A 26,298-nucleotide genomic window follows, 5' to 3' on the forward strand; every position below is an offset into this window, starting at 1 on the left:
CTTCTTCCCCCTCCTTAGGGATAGTTTCCCGCCCTTTTTGCCAAAAGGCAGGAAACCAGGCAACCATGTGACATGCAATCTGCCCAGTAACAGCAGGGCATATAAGGGCTAGCAAGTCTGAGAGAGGGGCTGCCCATCTGAGTGGCAGAGTGCTGTACTCAGGTGTGTATGCCAGAGCATCACACCTTAGGGTTGTGGGAGGGTCTAACATACTTGCACACAAGGGTGAGCTGCTAGCTGCCACCCTCTCAGCTATATCTTACTTGCACCCACGACGACGCAGGGAGGAAGGAAATAAAACCACAGAGTTACCATCTACCTGTCATCTGAGGTCCACTTCTCACCCTGCCGAGTCATCTGGTCAGTTCCGGACCCGATTCACGCCATGAGGTCAGGAGGCTCCAGACAAGCTGCAAGAGATGGTTCACTGAGCTGTTTCAGTCCTTCTGGGGGCAGGGAACCATTCCACAGGAATTTAGAGACGCATCCATCTTGCACCTCTATAAGAGGAAGGGCAATCGCCAGGTATGCGACAATCACCGTGGAATCTCGTTGCTTTCTACAGCGGGGAAAGTTCTTGCACGGGTTCTGTTGAACCGATTGATTACTCACCTGGAGAAGGGCTTACTGCCAGAATCACAGTGTGGCTTCCGCAAAGGTCGTGGGACTATTGACATGATCTTTGCTGTGCGTCAGCTACAGGAGAAATGTCAAGAGCAGAATCGTGAACTCTACACAACTTTTGTGGACCTCACAAAAGCATTTGACTCTGTCAGTCGCCAGGGCCTGTGGAGGATCATGTCGAAATTTGGCTGTCCAGACAGATTTATACGACTGGTATGTCAATTTCATCACGGTATGATGGCTCGTGTCCTGGATGACGGTGAAACATCTGAGGCCTTTCCAGTCACCAACGGCATCAAGCAAGGGTGTGTTTTAGCACCCACTTTGTTCAGCATGATGTTCTCTGCCACTCTGACTGATGCCTTTCAACACTGCACTGAAGGAGTAGGCCTGAAGTATAGAACTGATGGGAAATTATTCAATCTGAGGCGACTGCGTGCCATCACCAAGGTGAAGGAAACTGTACTTCGAGACTTTCTCTTTGCTGATGATTGTGCTCTGAATGCTAGTACTGAGCCAGAAATGCAAGCCAGTATGGACAAGTTTTCAACTGCATGCAATAACTTCAGTCTCACTATTAACATCAAGAAGACTGAGGTCATGCACCAGCCAGCTCCCCACGCTCCGTACTCAGAACCGTCCATCACTGTAAATGGACAGAGACTTCAGACAGTGGACCACTTCACGTACCTGGGCAGTACCCTTTCCCGAGCAGTGTCAATCGATGATGAAGTAAACTGCAGAATTGCTAAAGCCAGCTCTGCATTTGGCCGATTGCGCTTCAATGTTTGGGAACGTCGAGGGATCAGCCTATCAACGAAGCTGAAGGTCTACCGAGCAGTGGTGCTTCCAACTCTGCTGTATGCCTGCGAGACGTGGACTGTCTATCGGAGTCATGCACGAAGGCTCAATCACTTCCACATTTCCTGTCTGCGAAAGCTTCTAAAAATCAGATGGCAGGACAAAGTACCCGATACTGATGTCCTTACCAGAGCCAGTCTGCCGTCAATTCACACATTGCTGATGAGAGCCCAGACCAGGTGGGCCGGACATGTTGTGAGAATGTCAGATGAACGCATTCCTAAACAGCTCTTCTACGGAGAACTCACTCAGGGAAAGCGCTCCCATGGAGGTCAAAAGAAGCGATTCAAGGACACGCTGAAGACCTCTTTGAAGTCCTTCGAGATCAACACCGCCACATGGGAAATCTTCGCACTGAACCATTCAGCATGGCACAGCCTCATTCACACAGGCAGTAATACCTCTGAGGCAAGGCGTATTGCTGAGGCTGAAAAAAAGCGTGAGCTGCGCAAGTCCAGAGCTGCTCATACATCATCGACAGTGCCATTACATGTTTGCCCGACGTGTGACAGGACGTTCCACGCCCGAATCGGACTGATCAGTCATCTTCGGACGCACAAAGCCTGGTCATCGAAAGAATGAGTTGTTGAGGTCTTCATCGATAACGATGGACGAACATCATCACCCCATACCTGGGACCCGTCTTGGGGAGAGAGTAAACCCTTTTGGTCACAGTCAGTGTACTTATAATATCACCTTTACCTGTTTGCTTTACTTACCTGTGTTGGGAGTTCTTTATAGTATACCCAGTTTACTTACCTTGTTGAACTGTTGTTAGTTTAATAATCGTACCTGAGTTTTACTCCAGCATTTCGTTGTTAGTTTTTATTTTGGGCAATCTTAAACCCCGATGATAGAGGTGGGTAGGGAGACGAATCTCTCGACTGGTCTCCGGCCATTCTAAATCCAGTCAACAGTAAAGGAGGGCTGGAAAGAAGGTAGGCCGTGGGATTAGTGTTAAGAATCAGTTCAATAGTCCTAGCACTCCATGTAAACGGTGCAGGGGTGCTGTGGCTAGTTGCTATTTCAGCCATAAACCTTTATATGAATGACTTGAATATCACCTGATCTGATTTAAATATAGGGTTGCCAACTTTCTAATAGCAGAAAACCGAACACCTTTGCCCCGCCCCCTCTCCCACCCCTTCTCTGAGCCCCTGCCCCCCACTCACTCCATCCCCCCTCCCTCCGTCGCTCGCTCCCCCACCTCACTTTCTCATTTTCACCAGGCTGGTGCAGGGGGTTGGGCTGTGGGTGGGGGTGAGGGCTCCGGCTGGGGGGTGCAGACTTGGAGGTGGGGTCAGAAATCAGTGGTTCAGAGTGCAGGAGGGGGCTTGGGCTCTGGCTGGGGGTGCGGGCTCAGGGGTGGGGATGGGGATGAGGGATTTGGGTTGCAGGAAGGGGCCAAGGGGTTTGGGGTGCAGGAGGGGGCTCTGGGCTGGGGACGAGGGGTTTGGAGTGCAGGGTGGGGGGGTGAGGGCTCCGGCTAGGGGTGCGGGCTCTGGGATGGGGCCAGGGTTTGGAGTGCAGGAGGGGGTTTAGGGCTGGGGCAGAGGTACGGGAGGGAGTGAGGGGTGTAGGCTCCAGGTGATGCTTACCTGAGACAGCTACTGGGAAGCGGCAACATGTCCCTCCCCCTCCTAGGTATATGGGCAGCCAAGGGGCTCTGCGCACTGCCACTGCCCCCACTGCAGGCGCTACCCCTGCAGCTCCCATTGGCTGTGATTCCTGGCCAATGGGAGCTGCAGAGCCTGCACTTGGGGTGGGGGCAGCGTGCGGAGCCCCCGTGGACGCCCCTATGCCTAGGACCCAGAGGGAGCTGCTGGCTGCTTCCCAGGAGCTGCACAGAGCCGGGTAGGAAGCCTACCAGCCCCGCACCAACTTAATGGCCCAGTCAGTTGTGCTGACTGGAGCTGCCAGGGTCCCTTTTTGACCATTTTTGAAGTGGACATGTGGCAACCTATTTAAATAGGAGCTTCGCCTTGTAATTGTAACTTGTGTTTTGGCCTGTGTTCATGTGTTGACCTGGTGGAAAATTTTCAACTGGAATGTTTTTCCTTTGGAAAACAGTGATTAATTGAAACTGAAATGTTCCACAGGAACATGTCAATTTTGATTAAATGTCTTTTAGAAATGTATTTTCTCTTTTATTTTATATTTACATATTTTATAAAATAAAATAAAATAAAAATAATGTAAATTAAAATTTTATATAAAATAAAACACAAATAAAACAAAAAAAAATCAAAATTTAAACATTTTAATGGACCTAAAATGAATTTTTTTTTTTCAAAAAAATGTCTCAGGAATTTTCAAAGTCAAAAAATTGACTTTTTTTTTCCTGTTTGGTATACCTTTTTTTTTTCTTTTCAAAATCATGGAATTTCCCATGAAAGAGAAATTCTGGTTCCCGAATAGCTCTATTATTTCCTTTCTTTTCCAATATTTCAACCTGCTGCATTTCAGGGAAAAGTGAAATTGTTGCAATGGTTTTTCTTATTATTAAAGTAATCATGACTATATAAATTATTAATAATAATCACTTCAATAACTATGGCTTCCAGACAGCGACGGCCAGAGCCAAGACTCAGAATCTAAACAACAATGAACTTTGGAAATATTGGTTCCCAGGTCTGAGTTTGGTTGCTTGGGTTTACCCCTATTTGCAGCAAAGAGTTTCTTTTCTGGAATCAGCCTTATTCCTGACCTCCTTTCTAGGGTTATTCATGTCTCTTTAATTCTCCTGCAAAAGCTGATTTGCCTAGCATGAGAAAGCAGTCAAGTGGAGGGATCTGCGTGCCCCAAGGGAGCCTGGGATAGGCGTGCTAGGTACCCAGAGGCACATGTCACATTATTATGGTCAGATTTCGTTATGGACAACATCCAGTTCTAAGTAAAATATCCAGACTTCATTTCTTCAGAAGTTACTTTAAAAGCCAGATAGAGAAGAGGTGCCCAATCCATAGAGTGTGTATTACATCCAATGTCATGATGACTGGTGTCGTGATTGCAGGGCTAGCTGTATCTCTGCCCTTTTCTGGTTTCTCTGAGTGCACCCCCACGGGTGTCAGGCATCATGCCTTTACCTATGTTGGAGTGGAATTCTGCAATCCTCCCACTCTTAGACCAGACTCTAGGCTACAGTACTCTGTGTATCAACCATATTTACCCTAACCCAGCAGATCCATGTGAGTTTGAGCATCTGTGGTTCTTCCTTTCTTGAATCAGTGACCAGTGATGAATAGAGTGACCAGATGGCTTTCTTAAACCCAAGTAATGTTAATTTTAACAGTAGGAACAAAAATTTAGAAAAAAAGGATTTTAAAACAACAAACAGTCTGCACACAATGTCTATCTTACTTAAAGTCTTAGCATCTCTTGATGGTAACCTAGGCAGGCCTAACAGATGTCACAGTAGGTCCCTGTGTCTCAGCCTGGATCTGTCCAGTAACTAGTCTCCTCTCTTGAGAGAGTGCGTGTCATAAACCTGATAGAGTTCTTGTGATCTCCTGTGCTCGCAGGCCTTTTCCTGTCTTGGCATTGTCTCTTAAGTCTCATGTGTTTGCTGAGAAGTGGTTAATCTTGAGCCACTCTTTCCCTTCCTGCTTGTGTTTCCTGACAACCCCCTATTGAACTAAACCAATCTATTTATATAGTAAACATCTCAGTAGCCAGGTCAACATATAGTATTTGTACATTTATTACAGAGCAGTGCCAAATCCGTCACAACTGGATACGACTGATTCTCCATCGCAGTTCACACCATTGAAGTCCAGCTTCCTGACGCCTTGGAGATGTCTGCAACTATACACAAAAAGTTACTGGGTGGACATTGGATAATCAGCATGATGAGGTAATTACACCTAGTTACAGTGAAGATCAGTGATTCATAATTAACGGATTATAAAGCCAGAAGGGACCACTACTCTGACTGCCTGCATAACACAGGCCATTTAAATAATTCCTGTTTGAACTAGACCATATCTTTTAGAAAAAGATCCAATCTTGATTTAAGATGGAGGATCCACCACAATGGAGTGCAGTGAAAATGTCCTAATAGAAGGAGCTGGATATGGTGAAATATATCCTCTCAATCAAAGCAATGCTGAAGTCAACTGATATGACAAGGGGGGCAATCTTAAATTGGAACAGTCCTGGCTGGGGACATCCAAGTCTTTTGTCACGGAAGGGGGCTTCTTAGACTGGCACCCGGTGCTGGCTGCAGAAGAGGGCTTCTTTGCTTGACAGTAGCTACGGCTCTGATTTGTTCACTCTGATCCTGGATAAAATTAATCCTAGGGTAGTTAAGGAACTAGCTGAAGCAATCTCAGAACTGTTAGCAATTATCTTAGAGAACTCATGGAGGATGGGGTGAGGTCCCAGAGGACTAGAATAGGGCAAGCATAGTGCCTATCTTTAAAAAGAACAAAGAGGACCAGGGGAATTATAGACCATTCATACAACTTCAATACCTGGAAATATACTGAAACAAATTATTAAACAATCAGTTTGCAAGCACTTAGAGGATAATAGGGTTATTATGAGGAAGAGCCAACATGGATTTGTCAAGAACAAATCACGCAAAACTAACCTAATTTACTTCTTTGGCAAGGTTACTGGCCTAGAGGATAGGAGGGAGGCAGTAGATGTGCTATATCTTGATTTCAATAAGCCTTTTCACACAGTCCCACATGACATTCTCATAAGCAAACTAGAGAAATGTGGGCTAGATAAAATTACTATAAGGTGGGTGCACAACTGGTTGAAAGACCATACTCAAAGAGTAGTTATCAATGGTTCACTGTCCAACTGGGAGGGTGGGTGTATCTAGTGGGGTCTCGCAGGAGTCAGTCCTGGGTCTGATACCCTTCAATATTTTCATCAATGATTTGGAGAATATGCGTATAACATTTGTGGATGACATCAAGCAGGAAGGGCTTGAAAGCAATTTGGAGGACAGGCTTAGAATTCAAAATGACTTTGACAAATTGGAGAAAAATCAAGACGATGAAATTCAATAACTGTAAAATGAAGTGAATAACTGGCTAGGTGGTAGTACTGCTGAAAAGGATATGGGGGTTACAATGGATCACAAGTTGAATACGAATTCACAATGTGATGCAGTTGTGAAAAAGGCTAATCATAGAATCATAGAACTGGAAGGGACATCGAGAGGTCATCCAGTCCAGTCCCCTGCACTCATGGCAGGACTAAGTATTATCTAGACCATCCCTGACAGGTGTTTGTCTAACCTGCTCTTAAAAATCTCCAGTGATGGAGACTCCACAACCTCCCTAGGCAATTTATTCCAGTGCTTAACCATCCTGACAGTTATGAAGTTTTTCCTAATGTCCAACCTAAACCTCCCTTGTTGCAATTTAAGCCCATTGCTTCTTGACCGATCCTCAGAGGTTAAGAAAAACAATATTTCTTCTTCCTCCTTGTAACAACCTTTTACATACTTGAAAACTGTTATCATGTCCCCTCTCAGTCTTCTCTTTTCCAGACTAAGCAAACCCAATTTTTTCGATTTTCCTTCATGGGTCATGTTTTCTAGGCCTTTAATAATTTTTGTCGCTCTTCTCTGGACTCTCTCCAATTTGTCCACATCTTTCCTGAAATGCAGTGCCCAGAACTGGACAGAATACTCCAGATGAGGCCTAATCAGCATGGAGTAGAGCAGAAGAATTACTTCTCGTGTTTTGCTTACAACACTCCTGCTAATACATTCCAGAATGATATTCGCTTTTTTTGCAGCAGCATTACACTGTTGACTCATATTTAGCTTGTGGTCCACTATGACCCCCAGATCCCTTTCTACAGTACTCCTTCCTAAGCAGTCATTGTCATTCTGGGGTGTATTAACAGGAGTATATCAGACATGGGAGGTGATTGTCCTGCTCTACTTGGCATTGGTGAAGCCTAAGCTGGAGTACTGTGTCCAGTTCTGGGCATCACACTTTAGGAAAGATGTGATTAAATTGGAGAGAGTCCAGGGGACAGCAACAAAAATGATAAAAGGTTTAGAAAATCTGACCTTTTGAAGAAAGGTTAAAAAAACCTGAGCATATTTAGTCTTAAGAAAAGAAGACTGGGGGCAGAGGGGAAATCTTATAACAACCTCCAAATATGTTTAAGGGCCCTTAAAAAGAGGATTGTGCTCAAGTGTCCTCCATGCCCACTGAAGGTAGAACAAGAAGTAATGGGCTTAATCTGCAGCAAGGGAGATTTAGGTTAGGTGTTAGGAAAAACTTTCTAACTTTAAAGGTAGTTAAATTCTGGAGGTTTTTAAGAACCAGGTGGACAAACACCTATCAGATATGATCTAGGTTTACGTGGTCCTGCCTCAGCTCAGAAGGCTGAACTTGATGGTCTCTTGAAGTCTCTTCCAGCCCTATGTTTCTGTGATTCTATATGGAAAGAGGTTTTTGACCCTCTCAAGACTTTGACTGAGGGATCGGAGTGGAAAGGATGGAAAAGAAAGAAGTGCTATAAAATAAGGAGAGAGAGAAGGTGAGGGAAAAAGATGGAAAGAGAAAATGAAGGAGATGGATAAATTAGGCAAGAACTGAGAGAGAGAGAGAGAGAGAGAGTGAAAAACCCCTAACAAAGGTGTGAGAAATAAACACATAGGATGAAGGAGGGATGCACAGAGGGAAAAGGCTAAAAGAGGTAATATTGCTCCCAAATATATCTGGATCCCCAAAGAACTGTGGCTGCTATAAACAAACATGCAAGCCCTACTTCATAGATACTGCTACTCCTACTGGTTTCTGGCAACTTGTAAAACATCTCATGCAGTGCGCATCACTACAGGGATCACAAACTATTTAAGGGGTTATTACCTGTGACAGGGTGACTGGCCCCTTTAGGAGGTAAGAGGTCCAGTTCCACCTGAGCCTCACTCAGGAAGATCACAGACTCAAGAGTGGGTGAAGGACAAGAATCCATATGGCTGGCTGTATGTAAGCGGAGACTTGGCTCAGAGGGCGAAGCTTTCTGGGTGGCCTTAAAAGTTCTGTTACATTTGAGCCTTGTTTAGTATTGATCAGGGGTCGGCAACGTTCGGCACGCGTCTCGCCAGGGTAAGCACCCTAGCGGGCCAGGCCAGTTTATTTACTTGCTGACGCGGCAGGTTCGACCGATCGCGGCCCCCACTCGCCGCGGTTCGCTGTCCCGGGCCAATGGGGGCGGCGAGAAGCGGCATGGGCGAGGGATGTGCCGGCCGCGGCTTCCCGCCGCCCCCATTAGCTCGGGATGGCGAACCGCGGCCAGTGGGGGCCGCGATCGGCCGAACCTGCCGCATCAGCAGGTAAATAAACTGGCCCGGCCCGCCAGGGTGCTTATCCTGGCGAGCCGTGTGCCAAACGTTGCCAACCCCTGGTCTTGATCCACCTCTGCAAGTGTGGTAATGCTGGCAAGGGTTATGTTGTGGTGGCACTGCTATTAGTGTTTATATGGTAAGCTACTTAGTTGTAGTTGCAGAGCTAGTTTAGCGAGTTTACGGTAATCTCTTTTAGACAGACAGACTACATACAGTAATAAAGAGAACACTACAGTAAGATGTTGTTTTGCTCTGTACGCTAAGGAGCATGTGACTGGTCCAGCGAGTTGCAAATCATGTGATAGCTGAGCAGGCCTGGCTCAGACAAGAAGCTGAGAGGCGTGGGAGAGAAGCGCACAGAAACCTGACACACACAGACTCTGCTGAATAGGCAGCAGAAGCCACCAGATCTTTCTACACAAAGCTCGACTGCAAGGCCAGCAGGAAACATGGACTGTGGCGTGATCACCTCCAAGACAGTGCTGCTGCTGCTCAGCGTCATCTTTTGGGTAATTTGATAGAAGAAACTTTAGTTTGATAACTTTCCCTGACCGTCCTTTGGCTGCTGCCACTACTAGCTTTCTGTAACAGTCCTCTCACCCTTTTCTCTTTTCACTGAACTGATTTAACTGCAGATGTTTTCAGATATTCTGGGGCTGATCCTGCAGTTCTTACTCAGGCAAAACTCCCTACTGAAGCTGATGGGGAGATTTGTCTGAGTCCGAACTGTAGGATTGGGGTCAGTATCTGTACTTCTTTTACTGTAACTTAGTATGCTAGTTGCTCTATAAACAACATTAATTGTTATGAATTATTACTTCTTATTACTGCCTTGAGAGTGTTAACACTAATATGATCAACTGTCCATTTTTACTGGGCAAATTAAGGAAAGATCGGAGAGCAATGAGTGAGCGTCAGTACAAAGCAGATGTGCCTTAAAGAGGAACTGAAGGGGGATTTGGTATGGAAATACACATTTAACTCCATTGATCTATTTTTTTCTCACAGCAAGGAAGCAAACCTACTAATGTAATTTTGTACACATAACTGTTTTTTTTTCCAACTAAACTTTTAAAAGTAGTTTTATTAGTGAAACCAAGCGTAAGAGGCTATGTAAAGACAATGAAAAATGCTAACTAAAGGCAGGTGGTTTCTGCCTCTGCCCAGAACTGGTCACCCCAGGGTAGTAAGCTAGAGATTCCATATTAGAGTTGTAGGTAATGAAGTGAAATTTTATGAAAGACAGAAAGTGAGGACACCAGAGAGTTAGGGGGTCACATATCCATCTGGTGTAAAGCAGCGTAGCTCCAGCTGAATATTCTGTGATATTAGAGGCTGGAGGTGAACTGCCAGATGGGAAGCAGACTTTCCTCCCTGGGATGTTGACCATAGATAGGGCTTTCTCCAATTAATGCTTGTTGCACTATGGTGAACTCCATTAGTGTTAGCTACACTCTATTTATTTCAGTGTAAGGGAGATCAGAACTGGGCACAAAGTTTCTTATTCTCTTAAAATCTTCAGGTAAGTAATGAGTTTCAGTCTTTGAAAAATTATGTTTGTTGTTCATGACTTTATCTGAACTGTAGTTAACACATTTATTAATCTCTTGCTTTAAATGTTATCACAAAGTTTTTCTTTAAAATGAACTTTTGATTCATGAGAATTTGTAAAATTGTTTTTTAATAGAAAACAAAACCCTGTGCTCATTTATGAAATTCAGATCAATATAACTGAGTTTTAATTCATTCTAAACTCAAAGAAAGATTTTGACTGATTAGTTTTAAAGAAGAAACATTTAAACGGTGAGGCTATTATAACATTGCATACATCATTTTATCCATTATTACTGCAGTGATATTGGTATCCATACACGCTAGCCATTTCATTACGCTCTTCTCTGCTGGCTGGAATGAGAACTGATTTGCTGTGCCATAGACCATATAACACTAAAAGTTAATGGAGATTACTAGGAGAATTAGACCCAAAGTATACACAGTTCTCAAACTCTGGTCGATGAACTCCTTTCTGGTGGTCTGAGAGTCAAGCAATAAACAGAATGGGATGATGGAAGGGAAAGCAGGTCCACAAGAGGATTTCATTCTTATAAAATGGTGAATGGAATGAAATGGCTGGCGAGCCCCTGCAGCATACTCTACAACCTAGGAAAAGCAGACAAAAATCTTCATATGCTACTTTGTGGTTTTGGCTGCTGCACTTCATTTCTTCTCCAGCAGTGAAGCAATTCAGATGTGTTAGTGCTGGAAGCACTTTCATGTAAAAATGAAAGTTTCACTGTTCTTTCTGCATTTATTTTTGGACTCTGCTGAGCACCGTAGCTGACACAGCTTTTTGTATACATTGATTTTGGGCTTTCTTAAATTAGTTTCAATATGAAACTTAGAAGTTTGAGTGTAGCACACTTGATCATTTCATACGAATGAAATTAATTGAATGGTTATTTTCTGGAGACAGGCAGACCTGAACCAAAAGCCCACATCTGGACACACAGTTCAGATCTAGATCCAAATGTTACATCCCAGGCATATTACCAGGTATTTTTCTTTACTTTGTATGGAGAACATTTAGTTCCTGAACCCCAGACAAATGCATGATATTAAGAGAATCCAGTTAAGTGTTTATGTTTCTGAAGTGTGTGAACATGCTCAAATAGAAACAGCGCATTGGCAGCTTCGTTAGTCTTGCAGCTCCTAAATGGTTAATGGACACATATAAATGAACTGCGCAGGTTGCAACATCAGAACCATTTGACTAAATGGAGGGTTGGCTGAATGAGGGAGCAATGAATCGTGCACACTGTGTTAGGGGACATGACCACGTTTTGGTTAACCAGGACTTTCAGCCAACCAATTAAAGAAACTTATGGTTAACCAGAGTGTGGTTAAATATGCTGTACTTGTGTACAAATTCCTTGCTGAAGTGGTTTCATAGAGTAGTATGATTTAGTTATATATCTGCTAAGTGTGTGAGTAAAAAATTATGTTTACTTTTAGAACCATATAGTAGTTTGTCTTTAGTGTTTCTGAAGGTAAAATTGCTGTTAAAAACTAAGAAGTAAAAGTATAGCTGGATTTGTTATACAGTTGGTCTAATGACTCCTCTATGGGTATATCAGTTCCGGGGCACTTCAGCCCTCATGTTCTATAAGAATTTTCAGGCTTATAATTTTCTCATCATGTACAAAGATATTTGAATAGCCAGAGTACAGCTGCCAATGTTTGCCTTACAAACAGTACATGACATCTTTTTGAAAGTATTAGTCAGGAAAATAACAGGTTGGGGGAGAGAAATGGTTCAAGTTGTATGAATGTGAGTCAAGAAGACCTTGGTGTAAAATTTGTGACAGGTAACTGCCCCTCCACCCCCTTTTCAGATCCCACATAGAAGCTACAGCTTTCAGCCATGATTCTTTGCTATTTTTAGGGATAAGACTCATGTGAGTTTGACTATAGTAATATAATTTTAATGGCAATAAAGATTCCAGTTAGTATTTTGGGACTTTCCTGACAAGTGGGAAAGTTTGAGTAATTCAGCAATAGACTGAAAGAAATGAACCGGATAGATCACTTCATTTGCGGAAGTGAGCTTTTCAGAAATAAACCCCTTTGTGGTGAGCTGTGCTCAGGGCTTGAAATGTGGCAAAACCAGAAGGAACTCAACTCCCCTTGTTAAAATGAAATAATCTGTTGGTGAATGTACATTAGGGGAGGACAGACGAGATGGAGAATTCCCCTTGTTGAGTTCTTAACATTCATACCTTCATTGTGAGATCATCACTGGAAACCAAAGCTTGGATTTCACAGGCCAAAGTGTGTCCCCCAGAGGCATGCATGAAACTCCCATTGACTGACTTCAAGTCATCAGCATTTCTAATGTGAAGCACTTTTCTTCCTCTTGGATCCTTCTACAGATATTTCTGCATTGTCAGCAGTGGGCAAGGCTGGCCTTACCATGAGGGGAACTGAGGCAGCCGCCTCAGGTGCCAGACTGGGGGGGGGGGGTGCCACTAGAATCATAGAATATCAAGGTTGGAAGGGACCTCAGGAGGTCATCTAGTCCAACCCCCTGCTCAAAGCAGGACCAATTCCCAGACAGATTTTTGCCCCAGATCCCTAAGTGGCCCCCTCAAGGATTGAACTCACAACCATGGGTTTAGCAGGCCAATGCTCAAACCACTGAGCTATCCCTCCCCCCAGGACCCAGAGTGCAGAAAATTGTGTCTGCTGCTGGTGCATATGTATTCTCTCTGCTCTAGATGCACAGAGATGGTGGAGTGGTGTGGTGGAGGAAGGAGGGCACAAGAGACATAACAGGCAGGCAGGAGAAAAGGTGAGAGGGAATAACAGAAAGCAGCAGGAGCTGCAGGGAGAGAGAGGAGGAGGAGCATCTTATGTACCTCTCTAGCATCCCCAGAAGCCTGGACTGATTAACACCAGCTTCTCAGGGAGCTTCCTGTTTCCTGCTGCTTCCATGAACCCACTTGAGGAGAACAGGCAGTCAACTGAAGTAGTAGGAGCCAGTTAGGCCCTTAAGACGCTGATATCTTCCCTCACTCAGGCCCTGCTACCAGCCTGCTTATTTGTCCCCTTCAACTGAGTGTTGAGAGCAACTAAAGCTGGCACAGAACAGCAGTCGTGAGTGAAAGAAGAAAACGCCCCTCTGGGGCAGCATTCAGAAAAAGAAAGAAAGCAAAGGAAGCTTTTCTATCTAAGCAGGAAGGAGCTCTCCTGAGATACATAGACACAAATGTTCACGGTGAGCCTTCCAGCCCCAGTGAGGATGTGAGTGGTGAGGAGATGCCTGATCTTCCAGTTAGAGTGCAGGTGACCTGGCAGCTACTGCAGCATCCATATCTCCATCTCAAATGGATGTAACCATGCACATTCCTGAAGAAAAGTGTAGATCAGAGAAGAGTGTGGTGGAGGTGCAAGAAAAAGCTTCTGCTGAGTTTAGTTCCTTAAGTCTAGATGATCCAGGACTGTGGACCCACTTGAGCAGTAGCCTGAGGGACTTCCTTGTACTGCATGGGCGACAGCAAGTGAAAAACTTCATGTTCCCCAAAGACAATGAAAATAGAAGTTTCCATCCAACACATTACTGTGTGAAATCCCCAATGGTGACAAAGTGGAGAGGCCATGGCTTATGTACTCAAAAACCCAGAATGCTGCATGCTGTTTTTGTTGCAAACTCTTTCAGTCTAATGTTCCAGCCACATTGGGTTCTACAGGAACAAAGGACTGGAAAAATCTGGCTAGAAATCTGGCATGCCATGAGAAGGCAGCAAATCACCAGAGAGCATTCCATAGGTGGAAAGAGCTTGAGATGAGACTAAGGTTAAAGGCCACCATAGATGATCAGCATCAAGAGAAGATTGCATCAGAGTCTCTTTACTGGCAAAATGTTCTGAAAAGGCTCATTGCCATTGTGAGAATGCTTGCTACCCAAAACATAGCACTGCATGGCACTTCAGATCAGCTGTATGTGCCAAACAATGGAAACTTCCTTAAAATTGTGGAGCTGATGGCTGAGTTTGATGCTGTACTCCAAGAGCATCTAAGAAGAGTCACCACCCAAGAAATGTACACACACCACTACCTTGGAAAAACAATTCAAAATGAGATCATACAGTTACTGGCAACAAAAGTCAAACAGAAGATTGTGGCAGATCTGAAGTCAGCAAGATATTACTCTGTTATTCTGGACTGCACACCTGACATCAGCTATACGGAACAAATGAGTTTAATGGTGCGTTTTGTAACAACAACAGAGTTTCACTAGTGAAAATGTCCCTGCAATGGTGACTGTCAGAGAGCATTTTCTAGAATTTATTGATATTGATGATACTACAGGAGCTGGTATGACAAATGTGCTTCTTAAAAAGCTGGAAGATACGGGAATTGCGATAGCTGACATGAGAGGTCAGGGCTACGATAATGGTGCCAACATGAAAGGAAAGAACAGAGGAGTGCAGACACGGATCCGAGAGTTAAACCCTCGAGCTTTTTTTGTCCCATGCAGTTCTCATTCATTGAACTTGGTGGTCAGTGATGCAGCATCAACTTCTAGTGAGGCTGCTGAATTTTTTAAAGTAATTCAAAGCATCTATGTATTTTTCTCTGCATCAAGTTATCGATGGCAAAATTTGAAGCAACATCTGGGAACATCCTCTCTGACACTGAAACCACTGAGTGCCACACGATGGGAACGTCGAGTGGAGGCGATAAAGCCTGTCAAACACCAAATTGGGAAGATAGATGATGTCATAGTTGCCATTATGTAGGATAATGCTATGACAAGAACTGTTTGTGGGAGAACAGTGGCAGAGGGAAATGGAATCACCAGAAACATACATAACTTCAAATTTCTGTGTGGCTTAGTGTTGTGGCATGACATACTGTTTGAAATAAATGTTGTAAGCAAGAGACTCCAAGATGTTGACATTGATATATCTGGAGCAATGGAACAACTGGACAAAGCAAAGTCATACCTACAGTCTTACTGTTCAGATGAGGGATTTCAAAACGTTCTGAAGAGTGCACAGAAGTTGGCAGAGGAACTTCACACTGAAGCTATTTTCCCACCCATTCAAGAATACAAGAGTCACCGAAGAAGAAGACATTTTGATTACGAGGCATGGGATAATCCCATAAGAGACCTCAAACAACAATTCAAAGTTGAATTCTTTAACCAGGTGCTAGATTGTGCAATACCGCCAGTTGAGGAACGTTTCATGCAGCTCAAGGAACACAGCAGTATATTTGGGATGTTGTATGATATTCCCAAACTCCTCACTATACCTGAAGAAGACCTACACCAGCAATGCAGGGCACTAGAGACAGTATTGACACATGATGACATGCGCGATATTGATGCGAGTGATTTAGGTGATGAACTGGAAGCCCTTTCAAGATACATTTCAGCAGGATCAACTCCAAAGGTTGTTCTGGAATATATGTGCACAAATAAGATGACCACCCTCTTTCCAAATGCTTTTGTTGCTCTGCGCATACTTCTAACATTTCCTGTAACAGTTGCCAGTGGAGAACGCAGCTTCTCCAAGCTGAAGTTAATAAAAACACATCTACGCTCCACAATGACACAGGAGAGGCTGGTTGGCCTTGCAACCATCTCAATAGAGCATGAGCTGGCCCAGACTGTGGACCTTCAGAAAGCAGTTCAGATCTTTGCAACCAAGAAGGTACGGAAACCACCACTTTGATTATTCAAACAGATAAAAATGCCGGTGTTTACTGTGCAGACAAGAAAAGTTACATTTGCTGTTCAGGTGTTTGAAAGTTAAGTGTTACTTAACATTTTTGAACAAGGCATTTTAAGTTGTTAGTTCTTGTCACGGAGTCCCCGGGTGATGCTCTGGAACTGCTCCCCACAAAGCCAGTCAGGACTTTGGGGAGCCTCCTCTCCCTCGGAGCAGACTGTCTTCAGGGCAAGAAGCTCACACGGCTTCACCTTCCTGGGTCTGACCTTGGAGCATTCAGCATCCTCTGCCCCTCCATGCGCTTCCCACAGCGAGTCCGCCCAGGCGGGGTCCTGGGGAAGCCAAAGGGTCCTGCACGCACCCCCACTTCACAATCATATGTGACTCTTAGCCAGCCAGTAAAACAGAGGTTTATTAGATGACAGGAACACGGTCTAAAACAGAGCTTGTAGGTACAGAGAACGGGACCCCTCAGCCGGGTCCATTCTGGGGCCCAGCGAGCCAGACAACCCCGTCTGCACTCACTTCCCGTCCCCAGCCAGCTCCCAACTGAAACCCCCTCCAGCCCCTCCTTTCTGGCCTTTGTCTCTTTCCCGGGCCAGGAGATCACCTGATCTCTTTGTTTACCTTTAGCTATTCCCTTGCAGGGGGGAAGGGCCCCGGCCATTTGTTGCCAGGATACAGAGTGTCGGCCATTTATGCACACTGGAGACTTAAGAAATGCATAGGGGAAACTGAGGCACCCACACAGTATTCAGAGGAAACATTAAGAACAGTCCCACTTCATCACAGTTCTCCTTTATTGGGGTAGGTTGCAGAGCAGTACCATGAAAGGAGTAGAACAGGAAGAAGGCAGAATTGAGACCTTTCAAAGTTTAGGCCCAAGCGAGGGGACATGGGGGCATCATTTGAGTTCCCCGCCTCAGGTGCCAAAATGTTGTGGGCCGGCCCTGGCAGTGGGATTGGTGTGCAAATATCAGAGAAAAGGCAGAGTTAAGCATGATGTGTGCAAATGAGACTGACACTCTTGAAATATCAATTGTTTACTGATCCAACAAGCAGTTCAGCACTTGAAAGAAAGGAGATCAAGAGCCACGAAACCTGGTGTCTAGTTTTACAGTCCTGTTTTTATACAGTGCATAAAGTAGGCACCATTGAAGTGTTAACATTTACTGATTTGCTGTGCAGTTACTTATGATTGCTGTGTGCTGTTTCCTGTTTGAAGCATAGAGAAATGCTGCAGTACTTCATTGTAAGCAGATGGAAATTATCCCTGCTTTGAGAGGAACTACACACTATATATAGCTCAAATTTACCCCTTCACTGGTGTTTGTCTTTATTGGAACTCAAATAACCACCAGAAGCATAAACTTCAGTCTAGTTTTGGCTATTCTTAGGGTTTCCTTCCAGGTTTCTAGCATGTGAGCTTACAGTGCGGCAGAGAAGCCTTCCATTCCTAGGCACAGCCTTAGAACATAACAACCTGTTTTATTTGGATAAGAGGGTGGGATAACTTGGTTAACATGATAGCTTGTTAACGATTACCATTGTATGTGTTAGTCACTTCAGCTCCTGCAGGGGAAATGCAGAACCTTGAATTCAGGTTTTGGCAGATAGGTGAAGGAGGAACTGATTTTTCATCTTTTAGAATATGTTAATTTGTGATAGTTTGGTCTTTACATGTATCTCTGATAATCATCTAAGAACTCCTACAGGATTTACAAACAGCATTTCAATTCACCTGTAAGCAATACCTCTCTTGCCCAAGCACTGAAAAACTGCACATCTTACCCAGCTTGAAAATGATTGTGGGAAATAATTCACCTTACGCCTACATAATAGAGGCTGCAGGTACAATGCCTTGGTAGGAATTATTGCTTAGACGTGAACTGAAATGCTGTTTAAAAAATGCAGTAAGCCCTGTATGAGATCCCAGATCATTATCGTAATGCCTGTCTGCATGTGACTATTACAAATAAAGAGATTACAGATCAGTTTCTCTTTTACTTACCTGCCAAAAATACAGCATTAAGTGACTCCCCTGCAGGAGATGCTGGTGTCAAAACACATACAGGTATTGCTACTGTGAAGGGGGAGTTTACTGGGAGTTGTGTGTGCTCAGCACCTCTGAAAAGCAGGTCACTTATTTAAGGGCCTAACCATAGACTGAAATGTCTAACTTTAGTAGCCAACATAGTCAGGGGCGCTGGGACAATTTGTATAGTGCGGGTGCTGAGAGCTATTGAACCAAACTGTAAACCCTGTATAGGATGGAAACCACTGCAATCCAGGGGGTGCAGCAGCACCCCTAGCACCTCTAGTTCCAGCACCTGTGAACATAGTTCCAAATTTTAAAATGTTAATCTTAATTCTCTCTGCTTCAGATGCACATTTGTGAACAGAAATGATAATGTTGATCTACCTCACATGGGGTCTGGTGAGGTTCACTGTCTTTAAAACACTTTGAGATCTTCTTATGAAAGCTGCTGTAGGAGGGCAAGGCAAATTATTGTTATGACTATGTCTGACCTTCCAGTAATAGATTATTAGGAGTAGAGCTGTGCAAAGAACTGATTTTTCAGTTCACTGGTGGTCTGTAAAATCAAAAACCAAATTCATTTTGGGTTGACCTGAAATGAATTTTTTTCAAAATTTTCAGTAAACCAAAAAGTAAAAAAAAGAATTTTGATTTCGGTTGAGCAAAACATTTTGTTTGACCAAAAATTAAATGTTTTGTTTAGATTTTGAGCATTTTTAAAAGTTTGTAAGTTTTCTTTTTTAATGTATAAAACTGAAGGAAATTTTAAAACAAAAAGTTGTTTTTGACTCGAAACATTGAAACGTTTTGTTTCAAAAATGTCAAAACAAAATATTAGCTTTCTCAGGATTTGGGGTGGCGTGAGGGCGGGTTCCACCCAAACAATTTGGTGAAACCGACATGAATTTGCAGAATGTTTTGTTGTCACTCAATTTGTATTTTCCCCCCAGAAAAGTTTTCAATGAAAAATTTTGCTCATCTATAATTAGTCACTTTATTTAACACATCACCAGCACACGAGGGTCAAATTATTCTCATTTTTATTCCTAGAGTGTCGCACACTTGATCCTCGAGCTCCTTCTTGGACCACCTCCCTTCCCCACCCATCCCCACAGCCAGGCCTCACTCCAGCCTGTCCCCACAAAACAGCTGGGCCCCTTGACTTCCCACTCTGACAAGTTCTCTTCCCCCCGCCCTGCCTTTCTTTGCAGTAGAAATGTTGGATAACACACAGAACTTCATGAGCAGTGAAGTGGTCCACGGCACCAAATGGACACTCTATGGGCCTGGTTTTCGTGGAAATCAGGCTTTTCTGGTTTTCTGACTTTTTTTCACCAAAATCAATATTGTTACATAGAATATTCCCTGAAAATTTGGAATTAACTTTTGAAAATCGCAGCTGGTCATCCTATTACATACAGGGAAACGGATAGAGAAATGCGATTGAGTTGAGTGGAGGGCTTTGCTTTGTTTCTTTAAGAAGAGATATTACATTACAGACAACCTGGTGCCTGAACATAATTTCAACCTGATCTTGTAGCCTATACTCACTCTCACGTAAACTCATTTTCAGCCCTGGGGAAAGTGAGTGCAACTCACACTTCAGTGACATTACTCAGGGCTGAATTTGATCCATTGACTGTAATGGGACTTCTCATAGCAGGGAAGAAACTTTGGTTGAGGGTATGAACACTGAGGTGTTTTCTGGAAGTGGTGCACTCTACTTGTGAGTTATAAGCTACACTTTGCTTTGGACAGCTAATATCACTGTCCCCGTGTTTGCATTATTCATTAGGCTGCTACCACAGCCTATTATTAAGGTTGCACAACACTTCCCCTTATAAGATGCTATTTTCACTTGTTTATAACTTTGACTGCTCAGGCTAAAATGGAGTTGATTACAATAACCTGTATTGGTATTAAAGTATGTCTTTCCCAAGAAGGAAATAATCCATTTCTAGTGTCCTAACCAACTTGGTCATAATGACAATAGCTCTTTAGATTTATTTCCTTGTTTCTACACCAGCATATGCAATTATATCAATATAACTTTGTGGACAGTGTTTAAATGCTGCTGCAAGGGATTTTGAATTATTTTGTTGGCCCTGAAAAATATTGGTCATTTTTGCTCCATGGCAGAGAGGTGGATTTTACGTAGGGCTTTCGATTAATCGCAGTTAACTCTAGCGATTAACTCAAAAAAATTAATTGCAATTAATTGCAGTTTTAATCACACTGTTAAACAATAGAATACCAATTGAAATTTATTAAATATTTTGGATGTTTTTCTACATTTTCAAATATATTGAGTTCAATTACAACACAGAATACAAAGTGTACAGTACTCACTTTATATTATTTTTATTACAAATATTTGCACTGTAAAAATGATAAAAGAAATAGTATTTTTCAGTTCACCTCATACAAGTACTATAGTGAAAGCGCAACTTACAAATGTAGATTTTTTTTTGTTACATAACTGCACTCAAAAAACAAAACAATGTAAAACTTTAGAGCCTACAAGTCTACTCAGTCCTACTTCTTGTTCAGCCAATTGCTAAGAGAAACAAGTTTGTTTACATTTACAGGTGATAGTGCTGCCTGCTTCTTGTTTACAATGTCACCTGAAAGTGAGAACCAGTGTTTGCAAGACACTTTTGTAGCTGGCATTGCAAGGTATTTACGTGCCAAATATGCTAAACATTCGTATGCCCCTTAATGCTTTGGCCACCATTCCAGAGGACATGCATCCATGCTGATGACACTTGTTAAAAAAATAATTTGTTAATTAAATTTGTGACTGAACTCCTTGGGGGAGAATTGTATGTCTCCTGCTCTGTGTTTTACCCGCATTCTGCCATATATTTCATGTTATAGCCATCTTGGATGATGACCCAGCATCAGTGTTCCCTCTAATTTTTTACATCCATGTGCAGAATGAATTTTGTTATGTGCACCAATATGGAGATGATGTGTGATACATCACCTTCATATTGGTGCACATAACAAAATTCATGTGGTGGGGGTGGAGCTGAGCAGTTCGGAGTCTGGGAGGGGACTCAGGGCTGGGGCAGAAGATTGGGGTGTGGGGGGATGAGGGCTCTGGCTGGGGGTGCGGGCTCTGGGGTGGAGCTGAGGATGAGGGGTTTGGGGTGCGGCAGGGGGCTCAGGAAGAGGGTTGGGGTGTGGGGTGCTGCAGGCTCTGGGGTTGGGCCAGGGATGAGAGGTTTGGGGTGCGGGAGGGGGCTCAGGGCTGGGGCAGAGGGTTGGGGAGCAAGGGGGTGTGGGCTCTAGTGTGGGGCTGGGGATGAGGGGTTTGGGTGCAGGCTGCCCCGGGGCTGTGGTTGGGAGAGAGGATACCCCCCAGCCCTCTCTCGCCACAGCAGCTCCGGGCCGGGGAAGAGGCACCTCTCCCTGGCTGCGGCAACTCCAGCTGGGCTGGGGGGGGGGGCGAGGGAGGGGCTCCTCTTGCCAGCAGCTCCGGCGGGCTTGGGCAGCTTAGAGGGAACCTAGCCCAGCATGTGGTTTGTTTTAAGAACACTTTCACTGAAGATTTGACAGAACACAAAGAACCTACCAATGTGAGATTTCTAAAGATAGCTACAGCACTCGACCCAAGATTTAAGAATCTGAATTGCCTTCCAAAATTTGATCAGGACGGGGTGTGGAGCAACATTCCAGTGCGGAAACTACAGAACACAAATCACCAAAAAAGAAAATCAACCTTCTGCTGGCAGCATCTGACTCAGATGATGAAAATGAACATGCTTCGGTCTGCACTAATTTGGATAGTTATCGAGCAGAACCCATCATCAGCATGGATGCATGTCCTCTGGAATGGTGGTTGAAGCATGAAGGGACATATGAATCTTTAGCACATCTGGCATGTAAATATCTTGCAATGCCGCCTACAACATTGCCATGCGAACACCTGTTCTCACTTTCACATGACATTGTAAACAAGAAGCAGGCAGCATTATTTCCTGCAAATGTAAACAAACTTGTTTGTCTGAGCGATTGGCTGAGCAAGAAGTAAGACTGAGTGGACTTGTAGGCTCTAAAGTTTTACATTGTTTCATTTTTGAATGCAGTTTTTCACTCTGGCTTTGGGTTTAATTACTCCTGACAGTCTCCCCACCATGCTATGGGGAGCACCTCTAGGTTTAGGGGACAAGGGAGACTGGGTAATTCTACATTTGTAAGTTCAACTTTCATGGTAAAGAGATTGCACTACAGTACTTATATTAAATGAATTGAAAAATACTATTTCTTTTCTTTTTACAGTGCAAATATTTATCATAAAAATAAATATAAAGTGAGCATTGTATTCTGTGTTGTAATTAAAGTCAATATATTTGAAAATGTGGAAAACATCCAAAAATATTTAAATAAACGGTATTCTATTATTGTTTAACAGCATGGTTAATTGCTTTAATCGCTTGACAGCCCTAATTTTAAGAAATCAATATTTTATATCCAGAGGACATTTTACACTACATTAAAGCAGTTGCAAAGAAGATCACAGTTTTATTTATCTTCCTGTATCCCCTGAAGGCCCCGAACAAGATTGAGGCACTATTGCTCTGAACACGCATACGCTTAGCGTTATGTCTACGCTGCGGTTGGGGGGGGTGATTGAAGCACTTATAGACGTACCTGCGCTAGTTGGGGTGCCAACAGCAGTGAAGCTATGGCAGCACGGGTTTCAGTGTGGGCTAGCCTCCCCGAGTGCATACCCAGGGTCCCTATGGGCGTGTACAGACGGTGCTGCTCTGGCTTCACTACTGTTGGTAGTCCTGTTACCTAGAATAAAGCTAGCTTGGATATGACTTCACATGCTGCAGTCACACCCGTACCCTTAGAGACCCTACTTGCCCGAAAGAGTTCACAAGCCAAGAGAAAGTAGTGGGAAGAGTTGGTAGGTTCCTTCCTCCTCTGGCCCTTCCTGGGCGTGTGGGTAGAGGTTGGCATAGCTTCTCCTGCCCCTAAGTCCATGTAGCTCCAGCCCTTCTCCCAAACATGGAGAGAGGGTATGATGGAAGAATCCTAATCCTCTGGGGCTCCCTAGGGGTGAGGGCAGAGGCTAAGCCTAATTTGCTTGACGAGTCCCTTCTAATTATTTGGGATAATAAGAAAAACTTCCAAAAAGTTGGTTCTTCTTAAGGCTGATTAAAGTACTAGTAGGGTCAGACGTCTGACTGCAAAAGTGCCACCTTTGTGTGCTGCGCTTTGTGTGGACACTTTAGCCTGTTTGACTTTGAATGTGGGTAGATCTATCCCGCTGGGTAGATTTTGAATGGGTCGGCTCTTTGTGTGGAGCTGCCCTGGGAGTCTGAGTCAGAGCTGCCCTCTTTAATGACAAAAAACATGTTTTCGCTCTTCTCAGCACCGAGGAGCCAATGGGAGAGCAAGGTAGGCTCTGTTCTGCCTCATTCATCACCAAAGCTGTCCACTAAAACCCAACTGCAGAATTCCTGGGCCAGAATTTGGCTCCTTATTATTAGTGGTGCTGTAAGAGGCAGAAAGAACACAGCTCGATTTCCAGAGCAAATCTTGCAGGTCAGTGGGAGTGTCATTTTCACAGTCACTTTTCAGGCATTTGGAGTGCACAGGAGGTCCCAGAATAGTTTTATCTGCTCAATTCTGGCTTACTCCATTGCTCTTTGCTCTTTGTAGTTCCAAGACTTTAGGAAGTGGCAGGCTGTTTGTTTTTCACTCGTAGCCTACTCTAAGATGTTTGCTGGCAGGCTGGTCAGTGCCCTATGAAAGGCTATGAGAGCATATACTGAGTCACAGATAGTTTTTAGTAATGGTAGGGTGGGGGAGCTTCATTTGTGAACAGCTTCCCTGCCCACATGACTAGTTCTGGGAAATGTTAAAATGCCTCAAAACCCTTCTGGCATCTTGACATTACTGAATTTCAAACCAGAGCTGAGAAAGTGCTTTGCGTTTTACACTTGATAAATTCAATATATTTCCGCATGGAGGAGCTGAGCTATTTTTGCTAAGAGGATTTGTGCCCTTTAGGGTCTGACCCTGCATTCTTTGTATACCCCAAAACATCCACCAAAATCCAGAAGAGGTTTGGATGTGTGAGCAATGCAGGCTCAACTAAAGCTTACTCTAACGCCTCACTCCGAGACACCAGAGAGATTCTGAAAAAAATCCTCCAGAAAAGCTTCAGATTAAAAATTGAGTGAACAGTAAGGACCATGCAGGAGACTTTTGACAATGGCAATTGAATATGCTTTTGTTAAGTGAGACTGTGTGGTCTGGGCGATGGGTCAAGATATCAGGAGACATGGGTTCTGTTCCCAGCTTAGCCCTGGCTGATTTAGTGTCTGTCTTTAAGCAAATCCTTATTTCTTCCTGCCTCTCTTTCTTCATCTCTAAGAATGGGGATGAGTGATTTTCTTGCCTTTTTGAGATCCTCGGCTGAAAAGCACAATAGATGTGTAAAATAGTACTAAATGTTACGATACAAAAAGTACACTTGGTCTCATAGAAATAATGCTAACCAATTACAAGTCCTGCCTTACTCCTGTTGAAGTCAACAGCAGAGGAAATACTACTTGCTTAATAAGGGATGCAGTTCTTAAATATAGAACTATAGAAACTGAAGAGACCTCAAGAAGTCATTCAGTCCGGTGCCCTGCGCTCAGGCAGGACCAAGTAAACCTAGACTATCCCTAACAGTTGTTTCTCTAACACATTTTTAAAAACCTTCAAAGATGGGGATTCCACAACTTCCCTTGGAAGCCTATTCCAGTGCTTAACTACTCTTATAGCTAGAAAGTTCTTCCTAATATCTTACCTAAATCTCCCTTGCTGTAGATTAAGCCCATTACTTCTTGTCCTATCTTCAGGGGACATGGAAAACAATTGATTACTGTCCTCTTTATAACAGCCCTTAATATATTGGAAGACTGTTATCAAGCCTCCCCTCAGTCTTCTTTTCTCAAGACTAAACATGCCCAGGTGTTTGGGTTTTTTTTGGTACCTTTCCCTATAAGTCAAGTTTTCCAAATGTTTTCTCATTTTTGTTGCTCTTCTCTGGTCTCTCTCCAATTTATCCACATTTCTCTTAAAGTGTGGTGCCCAGAATTGTACACAGTACTCCAGCTAAGACCTCACCAGTGCTGAGTAGAGCAGGACAATTACCTCCTGTGTCTTACATACAACAGTTCTGTTAATATACCCCTGATTGAAATTAGCCTTTTTCGCAACTGCATCACATTGTTGATTCATTCAATTTGTGATCTACTATAACCCCCCAGATCTTTTTCAGCAGTATTACCACCTAGCCAATTATTCCTCATTTTATAGGTGTGCATTTGATTTTTCCTTCCTTTGCACTTGTCTTTATTCAGTTTCATCATATTTATTTCAAACCAGTTCTCCAAGTTGTCAAAGTAATTTAAAATTATTGAAGCCCCTCCCGGTCTGATGTCATGTGGAAATTGTATAAGCATACTCTCCACTCCATTATCCAAGTCATTAATGAAAATATTGAATGGTATCGGACCCAGGACTGACTCCTGCAGGACCCCAGTAGATATGCACTCCTGGTTGGACAGTGAACCACTGATAACTACTCCTTGAGTACGGTCTTGTGCACCCACCTTATAGTAATTTCATCTAGACCACATTTCCCTATTTGGTTTATGAGAATGTCATGTAAGCCTATGTCAAAAGCCTTTCTAAAATTAAGATATATCACATCTGTTGCTTCCCTTCTATCCACTAGGCCAGTAACACTCTCAAAGAAGGAAATTAGGTTGACTTGGCATGATTTGTTCTTGACAAATCCATCATGGCTATTCCTTATAATCCTGTTATCCCTTAGGTGCTTACAAATTGATTGTTTATACTTTATTCCTGTATCTTTCCAGGTATTGAAGTTAGGCTGATTGGTCTATAATTCCTTGTGTCCTCTTTGTTCCTCTTTTTAAAGAGTACTGTCTGTACTCCGACCTGTTCATGCTCTCTGTATGTGTGTGTATATATATCTCCTCAATATATGGTTCACTCTATATGCATCCGAAGAAGTGGGTTGTAGCCCACGAAAGCTTATGCTCTAATAAATTTGTTAGTCTCTAAGGTGCCACAAGTACTCCTGTTATTTTTGTCTGTACTGAGCCATCTTGATTATCACTTCAAAAGATTTTTTTCTCTTACTTAATTGGCCTCTCAGAGTTGGTAAGACAACTCCCACC

At 43.5% G+C, this 26,298-nt stretch overlaps 1 protein-coding gene across 1 annotated transcript in view; it reads left to right on the top strand.

Moving 5' to 3' along the window:
* The first annotated feature begins 9,141 nt into the window (after nucleotides 1–9,141).
* Nucleotides 9,142–26,298, top strand: part of LOC135880473 (tetraspanin-36-like) — a 56,332-nt gene continuing 39,175 nt past the window's right edge. The window contains exon 1 of the mRNA XM_065406775.1: nucleotides 9,142–9,318. Within this exon, the coding sequence (XP_065262847.1) occupies nucleotides 9,259–9,318 (60 nt within the window). The 5' untranslated portion in view covers nucleotides 9,142–9,258. The remainder of the gene's footprint in view (nucleotides 9,319–26,298) is intronic.

The sequence above is a fragment of the Emys orbicularis genome, chromosome 6 (genome assembly GCF_028017835.1).
Source record: "Emys orbicularis isolate rEmyOrb1 chromosome 6, rEmyOrb1.hap1, whole genome shotgun sequence".
Taxonomy (NCBI): Eukaryota; Metazoa; Chordata; order Testudines; family Emydidae; genus Emys; species Emys orbicularis.